The sequence below is a fragment of the Notothenia rossii genome (assembly GCF_949606895.1).
Source record: "Notothenia rossii genome assembly, chromosome: 9".
Lineage (NCBI taxonomy): Eukaryota > Metazoa > Chordata > Actinopteri > Perciformes > Nototheniidae > Notothenia > Notothenia rossii.
Genome location: NC_136907.1, coordinates 73671444 through 73684591, shown reverse-complemented (window position 1 = coordinate 73684591; position 13148 = coordinate 73671444). Strand labels below are relative to the sequence as shown.

Sequence of the window (13148 nt, the reverse complement as noted above, 5' to 3'; positions counted from 1 at the left end):
ATAGGAGCCAAATATGCAGACCGGAAATAAAAAATGTATCGAGTGACTCATCTTCCTTTATTGACGATCTTTGGCTGAGATGACATTTTCGCGCCGAATATTTCTCTGTATTTTTTCACTCTGCAGCGCGGGAGTCTGTGTTTTGTGTGTTGATGTTGGACCCTGACTGTGCTTTAATTAAGCCAGAAATCTACATTTAGTTTTTTTATCTGGTGAAGGAATATTTTTGAAGACAACATGCAGAGGAGCATCGCGTAAGTTAAAAGCCCGGAAATTATTAATATTTAGTTAACTGTTGTTATTAGAGTTTGGGACTGGTTGAATCTGTATTTGCTTTCCTACTAGCTTATTAAGTGTATTGTATGTTGTTTTTATGGGTAGTTAAGTGCCTACATGACTGTGACGTTAGCTTAACTGTACTGCTTGTAAGCTAGCTTTAGCATACATTAGTCTGTTTTAAATCCAAGTGTTGGGCAAGAAATGCTTCACTTTTTGCCCAAAACAAATATAAGGCCTCTTGTCATATATCGTCCAAGTTATATGTAAAATGTAAGCTAAACCTTGACAGTTAACGCTAGCTAATTTGTGTTGATACGAGAAACAGTTTAAGAAGAACTTGAGTAACTTTAGCTAAGTTAACTTTGGTTAAGTGAGGCTTGCTAACTTACGTCTGCGTAACGTTACGTCCGTTATCAAGATGACGTTACGCATGAAACGTACGAGGTGGGAGAAGTACTCGGATCGTGTACTTGAGTAAAAGTAGAAGTACCAGAGTATAGAAATACTCTGTTACAAGTAAAAGTCCTGCAATCAAAATGTTACCGAGTAAAATGTCACATCATTTATCCAGATCTGTAAAAAAACTAAAGGTAAAGAAATGTATGTAGTGAAGTTAAAGTAAATGATTACCCTCTGAATTCTAGTGGAGTAAAAGTACAAAGTAGCAAAACATGTAAATACTCAAGTGAAGTACAAGTGCCTCAAAATGTTACAGTACTTGAGCATAAGTATTCGTTTTTTTACACCACTGCACACATACCAGCTGTCATTGGCAAAATGTACTGTATTGAATGACTATTTCTTTATCAATGTTTAATGTTTCACTGATAATGACCATGCTAACGCCCATCAGGACATTAACTGTTCCTCTCCTCCTCCAGATCCTTCTTTCAGCCCAAGGGCAAAGATGTTCAGAAGAAAACCTCAAATGAAGCGGTGAAAAAGTAAGATTTTGCCATGCAAGCGTTTATTTAGTACACACCCATGAGTATGTTTACATTGTTATGATCAATATAATGTGAGTTTCACGATTTAGCTGTTTTCCTTAAGGATGTTAAGAAAAATAACTGCTATACAATTTGACAAACAACAAGGCTATCATGTCCAGTGTGACATACCCCTGGCTCATTTGTTATTGTTCTATCTGTATACTATCCACTGTATACTGTAACCTAATCAACCTAAGTCTTATGCGTTCTGTTTAATTATTTAAATAACTACAAACAAGTAGAAGAAGATATTAATTCACATGAATTCAGAGCACTCTTGATCCACATGTCCCTCCTTGACTGAACCATCCATTATGTTACTGTTTTGTTAAGAACTGGTTATTATTTTTTGAAATGATATCCCACTTAAAACAAGTGTCAGACTAGCAACATTAAGGAGATCTCTAGTCGATATAAATACTTACGCCAAAACAGAGAATGGCTCATGAAGGTGTGAGTAATACTATCTTGGACATCAGTCAACTAAATCACACCAACAGATAATCTTCAAGCTTATTTTTGTGCTAAAACTCAGTTTGACAGCTTGAACATGGGCAATTATCTTTGAGTCATTGATCTTTGCCAAGTAAAACTTCTTGTTGGAGTTATAATGGAAGGCTTTAATAACGTCTGTTTCTCATCTCTGAGCGGCTTTAATGATCGTGTTCATTATCTCTAGACTAGAAGTTAAACCCCTCTTTAATGCGCTTTATGTAATGATCTTTTCACGATGGCTTTGACCTCTCTTTCTCGACTCTTGCCTTTTTATTTTATACATCTCAGATCAATGTATTCTGCTTTTGCTATTGATCTACAATTCTTAGTACAGCATCTTGTGGCTGCGCTTTGTAACGTTTCTGTTAGAGCCAGTATTTTGATTTGATAAGAAAGGCCACCTAATTTTGACGTCTGTAGTCAACACACTATAAAAGACTACAATTCCCACGGGCCTGCTTTAAAGTGACAGTGATGGGCAACCGGCTAGAAAGACCCCGTTGAGGAACAGTTTTTAACCGTTAAACTACCCTTTAAGTTATTAAGCCTTATCGAGAAGAAAGAATGTCTAAGTTGTTTGTTATTTTATTTGAGTTCTGCCTAGGGCTGAACGATTAATTGATTTTAAATCGAAATCGCGATTTTAAATGATGCGATTTTTTGTTTTTTGTTCTTGTGTGTCAGTCATCCACACCAATCAGAAGTACTGTGCTCCACATGTAGCAGCCATTGTTAAGTTTGAAGTTTCATGTAAGTTTAGTTCTTTCACTCGTAGCTCGGGTTGCTAGAGACGGGAGCATGTTGATACGACCTTCCTAGCTGGAGTTATGGCCGCATTTTACAATAAACGTCCGTTGGGTCGCTTAAAAACAAATATCGCAAATCGAATCGCAATATTTGTCAGAAAAATCGCAATTCGATTTTTTCCCAAAATCGAGCAGCCCTAGTTCTGCCTATTTGTTTTGACTATTGTAAAGGCCTCTGTTCTTTGTTACATGTGTAAAAGTTTGTTATTTTATTTTGAGCAAACACTTCTCTTAATACCACCCGAACCATCGGAGGCCAAGCAACTCTTCAACTGTTACTAATATAAAGGAAGAAAACGAGTAAAACATGTATGTTTTTGGCGTCTAGTGGCTTGATCGAAAAACAAGGAAGGAAGCCACGACAGTTTCCAAATGAATCAGACTTGCTGCTTTTATTTATTTGTTTAAACTAGTGTCTAAGTTGTGTCTCTGCTCTTCCACAGACCTTCCAAAAGTCCTCTGAAGGTGCAGAACGGCGTCCAGGAAGCGGATTCACCCGTGAAGAAGGTCGTGAAACGCAGCCGTCAGATCCTGGACAGCGACGATGAAGAAGAAGCTCCGGTTGTTAAAGATCCGGTTGTTAAAGAGCAAGCTGCTGCCACCGGAGACAAAGAAGCTCCGGCTAAACCAGAAAAGGTAAAAAGGCACTACACTTCCACATATAAATAGATTTTAATCCCTTAAAGGTGGGGTAGGTCATTCACTTCAGAAACACTTGTTCTTATATAACATGGAATGCTCTTAACATCCCGATAGCAATGAATATATTAAATGCTTCGACAATAAATATCATCTGTGGAAGCCGTGGCGCTGTAAAAAGCTCGACCAATCATCTGAGCCGGCCCGGCTAAAGTAACTGGATGGCCTACCTGCCTGTCAGCCTTCCATCTGTGCACAAACTTATCTCGTGCCCTCATTGGTCATGTGCGCGTCCGTGTGTGTTGGAGGAGGGGCTCTGTAAGGAAGTGGCAGATTCTTTTCGGTTACGTAGTTTCAAATTCTAGCGCACTCCAGCTGGTTTCTCCATTCTTACCTACCCTACCTTTTAATATAAATATCATTACCATCGTTACAAAACACTCGCTGCTATATAACATGTGCAATATTATTATTATTATTAATAATGTGCTACGATAACGTGCAATTACGTATCTGCCACTACGTTTTTTTGCACTATTAAATACTGTTAATATTTACATTAATTAAGTGACCGTCGATGTTTTTTGTAGATGTCGAATTGCTCTTTTTACGGCACTGTTAGTTTACAGTTTACTATTGGCTGCTGTGTTTATTGTATTTTTGTAACTCTGGCACAACAATTTCCTTCGGGATGAATAAAGTCTTCTCTTAATGCAACAAGTTAACTGTGACATTTGTGCAGGGGCAAACTGACAGTGTGATTGGACCTGTCGCTGCTTTTTTACTTTGTTTCTATAAGCCTCTTTAATTGCCTTTTTTTTTTTTTAAACATTTCCAACATGTTGATTTTCAAGTTATTAGTTAACTCAAGGTTTTGATTACAACGCTGGCTTGACGCTGGCTTATATTATATTGTTAAAGAATGTGAGTTTCTTTTGATCTTTTCCCACACAGGTGGCCGTTATCTGTGTCTCTTAGAAGTCAGGCATCATGGGAATTGTAGTCTTTGATGTTACCTCAACCACAGCGGTAGTACGAATATTATTCAACCCTTTTTTCACAAAACAAAATGGCTTTAACCGAATTTCATTGTGTTAGTCAGAGAGCCATATTTATATAATGAATGTCTGATGTTATAATTGGGAAAACATGAATCACCACAGGCTTTCTTTGTCCCGGTGCTGTCATTAAAACACTGTGCTTACATCACATGCTTTAAATCCACATTTTACCCGTACAAAATCTACTCTGACTGTTAGAGCTCCTGGAGGCGTATCAGTGGCGTATTTTCCCTTCAGTGCACCTCAAACACCGTGGCACAAAGGCTCAGTAATTGTGCGGTGAATCACCACGTTGGATTCATTTGTCAATAAGCCACCTAATGACAAGAGCTGATTATCGGCTCTGGCTGTCGCTCAGACACCTGTAGGTGGACAAACACTTCTCTTAATTGCCCGGCTCGTTCGGTTTTTTAATATGTCAGTGATTATTTATTCTTTATTCTTTTGAGGGGGAGAGATTCAGATGGATGCGTGGTGTCTCCATGACCACCCAGCATCTCTTTCATTTGCTTACAATGATTGAACATGCTTTGTGTCAAGGTAGTAATGCAGTGGTTCTCAACATGGGGATCAGTAACCCTGTTGGGGGTCACAGGATAATTTCCGGGGGTCACTAGATGGTTGTGGAGAAAAATAATACATCGTCCTGATTGTTCTGGGGGGGTTTGGACCAGGGAAAGATATCGTGCCTTTTTAGTTTTTACTGATATTGCGATATGGTTCACGATATTGGAGGGAATTATCAGGTTTTTTTTGTTTTTCATATTCAGTTTATGCTTCGCCGGCTCTAGAGCACTTCAATATTGCCATTACATGTCTTGGCACTTCTGGTTAAAGCTATATTTTTTTATTACTTCACATATAGTTGCCAGCTTTAGCAACCTTTACTTACTAAAGAAACTGCCCGTGCCGTGTTCTCGTTGATGTTTACTTCCCGTCTGTCTTCCTATTTTTTCTCTGACGTCCGAAACTCTGTCTTCTAACCCCTTTCCTTCTTTCCCTTGATCCTCCTTAGCAACGGTCATTATTTTGCTAAGCAGCGGTGTGTTATCGAGTATTAACAACCTGTGGAATATCCAAATTGACCAATCAGAATGGAGTATTCAACTTAGCCATATAATAATAAGTTATAACAGTTTTTTCAGGCAAGAAACAAACTATTTCCATCACCAATATGTGATTACGTTATTTAAAAAAACTAATATTTGAGAATTGACAGCAATGTTTGGAGATGCATAAAGTGAATCATCATTGAACTATATATATTTAAAGTGATCATGGTGCTCATTTCAGAGAAGAGAATCTGTTCCAACTCATCAAACACCAGATGTCGTCTTCCACGTGTGTGAAGATGGATTTTTCGTTCTTTCTTACTCGTTTTTGTGATCTCGATCGAGCACGTGGTGTTCAGGTGTAACAGCTTAGTTGGTTGAAGACACCTTATGTCTGCCTGTGACCTTCATCAGGGTCATCTTCATCAGGCTTTGTCACAGTCGGCACTGCACAGTTATTAATGGTTCATACGGGATTGTGGAGTTTTTAGTTCATGCGAGAACAACCCCCCCCAACGATGATTAATTGGGACAAGGCAGTCCTTCATTGTGCACGCCTCCACGCTGACTGTTAGCGGTGGTTTCCAGCCAGACTCCCTTCCTCCTCTGACTTTAGTTTCTTCCAGCAGCTCTTTGTCAGCGACGCGCTTCACTGAACGCACTTGTTTCCTCACTGATGGAGGCTTGTGTCGTTCAGCCGTATTGTTTCCCGACACTTGCTGAGATACTTTGCTTCATAGCCTCTGTTGAGGGTTCTGCTTTCCCGCATTTGGATGTAAAGCTGATCCGTGTTGACAGGCCATTGTTTGACTTTTTAAAGTGATAAACAATTGAGCTCCCCTTTTTTTTTTCTGTCTGCAGCGATCCAGATCATATTGGTTTGGACAGTTTGAAAGCTGTGTTCTCTGAGATTTCAATGTCAGCTGTAAATGGAAATAGTCAAGATGTTAAGAAAGGAAAAATCCTCTCATATGAAAGTAGGTTTGCCTTTTTAAAGCTTTTGTCAAGACTAAAAGTGCAAGTCTTTTAGTCGTTAGCGTCAGCAAAACTAGATTAGGAGTCAAAGCGTTCAGATTCCCAAGCTCCCTTTCTCTGGAACTAACTTCCTGTTTTTATTCGGGAGGCAGACAGTATCCAACATTTAAGGAGTGTGTTGAGAGCGTCCTTAAAAAGAAAAGAAAAGAAAAAGACTAAAGTTAGAGCTTGTTTAAGATTAACCTACGTTTGTCTTCCAAGTCCTACATTTTACGGTATTTCTTCTATTATTTGCATAGTATTTTTACTTTATTTTACTTTATATTTCACGGTCTGTCTTGTGTTTTTATAATTGTATTGTTACCTTATTCATCTGTTAACACTGCACAGAAGAAACTGAAACGTTGACGTGTGACATCGATGTTTGTAAATCTGTGAAGCCCACTGAGACCATCGTGTTTTCTGATATTGGGCTATATAAATACACTTTGATCTGATTTGACTACCTGTAAGACAGCGTTTCCGCCTGGGGGGCGTCTTGCCGTCATTTGACGAGGACCATGCCAGGAGGGGTGTCCCTGGAGACGTAAAGAGATAGCATAAGGGACGGCGGTATTTCGTAAAAAAAAATACGTAAAGAGATAGCAGGCCTATCTAAAGGACGGCTCAATTCAAAATTCAAGTCACGTGACTAGGGATGCCAGTGATTATTCGAATATTCGTTACTGTCTCCATAATCGAATATTATTTTTTATTATTTTTAAAAATCGGCGGCGGTCGAATAATCGATTATTATTCGCCAGGGCTGCCGAATAATCGATTTTGATCATGGTCAGTTTCTGGCAACCCTACACGTGACACAACGTGACGTCACCCCCCCCCTCCACTCTTGTGGTGGATGCCCTCTCAGCCCTGGTCTGGCGGAAACACTTCTGTAGGAGCCAAAATGCTGTGGTAGTCTGTGTTTGTAGTTATATTATCTTCATTGTTTGTCAACACCACACACACTTGTAATGGGTTGTTTCCGGGGATGGTCACATGGTGTGGTGTTTAGGGCACCTGGTGTATGCGGAGGTTTGGTGGCATGAGGGCGAGCTTAGCTCTGATATCTTTTGTTGACCGTATGATTCTGTTTGTTTATTGTTTTGATTTCCAATATTAAATATCCTTAAAACGTCGAGTTCAGTACAGACTTTATTATTTATACGCGTCACAACAATGAGCGAAGTTTAGCCGGCCGCATTCAATGGGAATATAGCCGCCACACTACCTCTTCTCACAATGTTTACCAGTCCAACGCTGCTTTTCTTTTTCAGAAGGACGATGTCATCAAGGCCGTTCCCACCCCCATGTCTCCTCCACCTGCCCCCGCCACCTCTAAGACACCGGCCACCCCCACGACCCCTGTGACCCCTACGACCCCGGCCATGACCCCTATGACCCCGGCTACTTCTACATCACCTGGGAGCCCCAGCACCCCGAACTCCATCTCCCCTTCTGGGCTCGTTAAACGCAAAACTGGTCCGTATTTACTTTATTATTTGCCCCTTTTGTTTGTTTGCTTGTTTTGTTTGTTTGTTTGTTTGTTTGGTTTTTTGGTTTTTTGTTTGTTCACCATGTAAAGCGGCCTTGGGTCCCTTGAAAGGCGCTATACAAATGTAATCTATTATTATTATTATCTGATGTCTTATTTCCTTTTTTTTTATATATATATATATATATATTTTATTGATCATTAAAAGTACAAAATATACAATTACAGAACAAGAGAGGGACAGAAACATAATGTTCACTTTCGGTTTTCTATTGTATACATCCCACCCCCCACCCCTACCCCGCCTTGACCTCAGGTAAGAAACACAATTATGCACAACAACAAAAAAAGACTAAATAATAATAATAAGGAAAAGCTGTGAGCAAAAATATTCTTCCAATAAGAATAACATGAACCCAAAGGACTCGGTCATCTGATCTGTTGGGCATAAGATCCAGAGTGTCTATGAAAGGGCTCCATATTTTTATTAAAGATTAAGTCCAAGAGCTCCAGGCTTACTCTAAATCTGCAGATCTCAACTTTTTCCTTAAAAATTGCAGCAATTTCGAACTTTGACACCAGCTGAGGATTGATCACTTTCCCGCCTCGAGCTATTTTTACTTGATTACTTATTAGCAGGGGCCTAATGGCTCCCAAAACTCATTATATCAAAACGAGGCAAAACAAGACACTTATCACAAACTGAACGCAAGAGAGGTTTGTTCACCCCCCCCCCCCCCCCCTCTCTTGCTTCATTTATCTCCGATCCTTTTGGCAGGGTCTCCACCTTTACACTGACAACATGTAGATTGTGGTGTTGCACTATTTGCCATTTATCTCATCTGCTGAACCACGAATGCACTCTCTAGAAAGCCCAGACCATTAGTTTTCTGCGTGTGTTGGCACGGTGATGATATTATTATTGCCGCTGCTGCGTTGCCTTGTGATGTTTCATCCTGCTGACTGGGCTCTAATGGAAGCAGCCGAGCAACTCTCAGTGATTGGAGCTGATTGTCGATCTGTAGTCGCTTCCTTTCTGCTTTGCAGTCTGGTGATTTCATGAAGGGAAGAAAAAGCAGGAACATACCGTATAAAGTAATTATTATTATTATTATTATTATTATTATTATTATTATGCAGCGTGTACATGAGCAGCTCGAACATCTCACGCTTCCTGCAGTGCATGCTCATTATCTGTGAATTAGGAATAAGAGTTTTCCCTTTCAAGTAGTTTGTTAGAAAGGTTGTGTGCAAAGGCTTACATCTCAAAGTTTCTCTCCCACAGACAGACAGAGGGTGAAAAGAGACACAGGCAGTATGAGACATCAAAGCGTGGAGACATGTCACAGTAGAGAGACTACATCTCCCACAATGCATCTCAAATATGAACCTGAAAATGCCCCTTTAAACATGAAACAGTCATTTGAAGTTATGGCTTGTACTCCCTTTACCTTTTTAATGTCACATCAGGAATCTAGGTATTCAAATGTAGAATATAAGCGACACAGCCTTGCAGCTTTGTTTCCGTTTGGGAAGCTCCTCCTTTTCTCACTTTGTTTCCTCCATCCTCCTTTTTGCAGCAGGAGAGCGGCTCACTCTCTTTTCATCTTGCCATTCTCTTTGTGTTTTGATGACTGCAGTGTTTACTCTCCGCAGCGCTAGAGCCACCGTCTCCACTGGGGAAAACACCACATTAATGCAACTCCTTCATTTGACCAGGAGTTGCATTCTTAATGTCCTGGGTTAATGCTTTCATGATAACATCTAGAAGGAAAACATCAGCAGCGCCACCTGCAGTAGGACTAACCAGGACCTGAAAGGAAGGCGTATGTGGCACGGAAACTAAAATGACCCCTCGAGCAACGCTGCTGCATAACATTACAGGAAATGACACACTAAGCTGCTTTGCTGCATAATATCTTTCAGGAGCAAATGAGTGTTTTCGTTAGCAAAGTATCTGTGCTTCTCTTGTTTTGTTTTATGGTGCCCTACATCTGCAGGATCACAGTAGACGGTGTATTATAATAATAATAAACTTGATTTGTAAAACAGCTTTCATGCACAAAGCAACCCAAAGTGCCTTTCAGAAAACACAACAGCAATATTCAAATGAATACAGAACAAGATAAAACATCTATAGTGATAATATGTTAAAATAAAACATTTAAAATAAAAGCAAAACAGAAATAAAATACAGTAAAATGGACAATGATACTAGTGAGAATTGAAAGTTAACCCAAATTAAAAGCTATATTAAAACGATAGGTTTTTAATTTGCTTTGTTGCATGGCTTAGTTGGATACTCGATTCTGATTGGTCAATTCAGGACACGTTGTTAATCAAGAACCGACAGACCCGCGGTCAAGCACTTATTGACCGTTGTTAAGGACGCTCACATCTGCAGAAAGAAGTCCGGTCGATTGAACTGTATGCAGTTTACAGTTTCAAACTGGGACAAGGAAACAGCGGAGAAGTAACGGGGCAGAAACCAGACCAGGTCCAGACACAGACATCAGACGACGACACATATTCAGTGTGCAGTTCCTTTGGCATTAGGGCAGGGGTATCTAGATACCGTACTTCCCAAGGTTTGACATAATGGATTGTGCTACTTTTAAAGCAAGGAGCGATGTTTTCAAATCTGTAATCAAAAACGCTATCGAAGCCGTTCCTGCTACGTTAGTTCAAACGGTAACAACGGACTATTTTTCTTAGCGGATGCTTGTCATTTTAAATAAATAATATTTTTTTAAATCAATAAAAACATTTTCTAAATCTATAAAAGCATTTAAATTAATATTGGGAGTCATGTCGTTACTTTGTTGAGAATGTGGCCGTGTGATAAGCGGGATAATGTGCAGCCACTTGGTCATTCTGGGGAAAAGAACGCCCGACGGGCAGATCAGGAGCCCGGCGCCAAGCGGGTGTTCTTTCCCCCAGAATGACCGCCTCGCCGCACCGTATCCCTTACTTTAAACATTTGAAGAGAGTTTGCTGTTCTAAGATCCTCTTTGTCTTCCCCTCTCCTTTGTTTGTCCTGGTGTGTTCAGCGAGGAAGATGTTCCCCAAGAGGAAGCTGGATGAGAGCGACAGTGAGAGCCCGAAAGACGAGTCGGAGGCCAAGGAGGAGCCGGGTCAGAAACACAAGCGACCCCGTGTGGAGAGCCCAGGTACGCGTCACCTCTGATAGGAGTCTGCTAACAAAGCACAGGGCAGGAGAGTCCTGGGGATATCATAATCAGAGACTTTTAAAGATTTGTTAAAGTTGCACAAACATCTTCAACATGTGGGGAAAGAAAAACACGCTTCGTGATAGGTTACTGATATGATTTAGGGAATGTATCGACACATTTAGTATCTTTCTAAACAATACTTTCAAATTGAAAATAGATGTTATAAAAACAGTGCTAGGTGAGACTTAATGTCCCGTCAACATTGTTCCTCTGTTGCTGCTACACTGACCTTTTCCTTGAGCCATTCACACTCAGAAATGTGCTGTGTGTACAAAGCATAAGGACATACTTTGGGATATGAACTCATCTAGTGTTGTGTCGTTGAGAAAGACCACACCGTCTGTCAGCACTTTATTGCAAAGCACCCCCTAAAATCACCTTCCAGACACACAAAGTATTCTCAGGGACGCTCTTAAAGAAAGTACGTCTGTGTGACATCCCAAATGTTCCTATGGTCCATCAGTAGTTGCTAGAACACAGCTGAGATATCAGTCAACTAATCGCTTAGTTCGTTAGTATGCACGTTGCCCATAAACTACATCTCCCACAATGCATCTCAAATATGAATTTTGTTCAGAATTTGACATTTTTGCTTCAACATTTCACATTTTTTACATTTTCAATCTTTTTCCAGAATTTGGCTTTTTAAAAAAAAAATCATTTTGTGACATTCTCACTGAAGAGACTACCAATTATTTGCCCTAGACTTCTGCTTTCATATGTAGTTAATAATGAAGTTATTACCCTATCCCATAATATTCCAATGCAGTGACAATAATGTAATATAATACTGTTTATATATATTAAATATTTATATATGTATCTGATATAGTCTTAAACCGACAACCGGCCCTTTGAGTGCAACCATAATGCTGATGTGGCCCGCGATGAAATTGAGTTTGACCGTCCTGGCTTAGCTAATCAACATAATCTGTCTCTGCAACACATTTGATAATATCGTTTGAGTGGATTACCAAACAGCAAACAGTCGTTGGTTCCAGCGTCCACAATGTGAGGATTTGCAGGGTTTTTAGTTGTTTGATTCTGAATGAGCAAAGATTTGACCTTTTGGTCGGACAAAATAAGCGATATTAAAGGCCCAGTGAAGTGCATGTTTTTGCACCAAAATGAAATGGCAGTTTCATTCCTTACATATCATTGTGCCTGTTCATGGCTAAAATAATTTTTAATAATTAATGAATGAATGAATTATTAATTTTGCCGTCTGAGCCTAACGGAAGTTGCAGACGATAGTGGCTGTGACGTCACAAGATGTACCCAGTTGCGATTGTACACATGGCGGAGACTTTGGAAAGTGATACTAGTTTGAGAGAAATGATTGATTTGGACAGCTTTTCGGACAGGATAGATGAGGAAAGTGATCAATCTGGTGCACTTTGAGGGCAACATTAAGATATTTATGGATACAGCTCTCAACACTCATATGAAACATATATTTCAATAATCAAAAAACATTGGAAGGATTTCTTAACCTATTTTATACAACTAATATTACATAGATGGAAATATTTGTTTACATAGATGACCAAACCCACTGAGATAACTTAGGCTACAGTTTACCTCCCTGAGCTGACGTTATCTCTCTCAGTCCCACAGGAGAGCACTCTCCCTCTCCTTATTGTTGAAACAGCTAATCTCCGTTAGCTCCGAGCTAGCACCAGATGCTAACAACAACCCTGTAACTCTCTCAGTCTCTCTTTCTCTCTCTCTCGAATCGACCACTGGCCTTTATTTATCATGATCAATCAAAGAATCTACGAAACAATGACACCAGCCAGGCTCACCTTCATCTTTTGGGAACAGAAACATCGCCACTTCGGCAGACTTGACATTACTACAGCCAGCGGCAATGCATCGTTTCCCCTGTGTTTTCCATCCCTCTTTCTTCACTGTCGCCTCCATTGTCAGGTTTTCTCGATTGGAAATCACTTCCAGTCGACTCCGACACACTTTCCAGGAAAATACTAGCTCAAAAACGTTGAGAAATTCGACTTTGAAAAAGAGAAAAAACGAACGGTGGTGAATGTAAACAGTGCGGCGGCGTCCATCTCGTGACGTCACGCA

General features: G+C 40.0%; 1 protein-coding gene and 1 long non-coding RNA gene across 2 annotated transcripts in view; one reads left to right on the top strand and one right to left on the bottom strand.

Moving 5' to 3' along the window:
- The window catches only part of LOC307020224, a 411310-nt gene that overhangs the window by 33047 nt on the left and 365115 nt on the right, over nt 1-13148 (bottom strand). The window lies entirely within an intron of this gene.
- lig1 (ligase I, DNA, ATP-dependent) overlaps nt 100-13148 on the top strand; it is a 71459-nt gene continuing 58410 nt past the window's right edge. The window contains exons 1-5 of the mRNA XM_079651387.1: nt 100-254; nt 1161-1223; nt 3013-3205; nt 7613-7817; nt 10881-11000. Of these exons, the coding sequence (XP_079507513.1) occupies nt 238-254; nt 1161-1223; nt 3013-3205; nt 7613-7817; nt 10881-11000 (598 nt within the window). The 5' untranslated portion in view covers nt 100-237. The remainder of the gene's footprint in view (nt 255-1160; nt 1224-3012; nt 3206-7612; nt 7818-10880; nt 11001-13148) is intronic.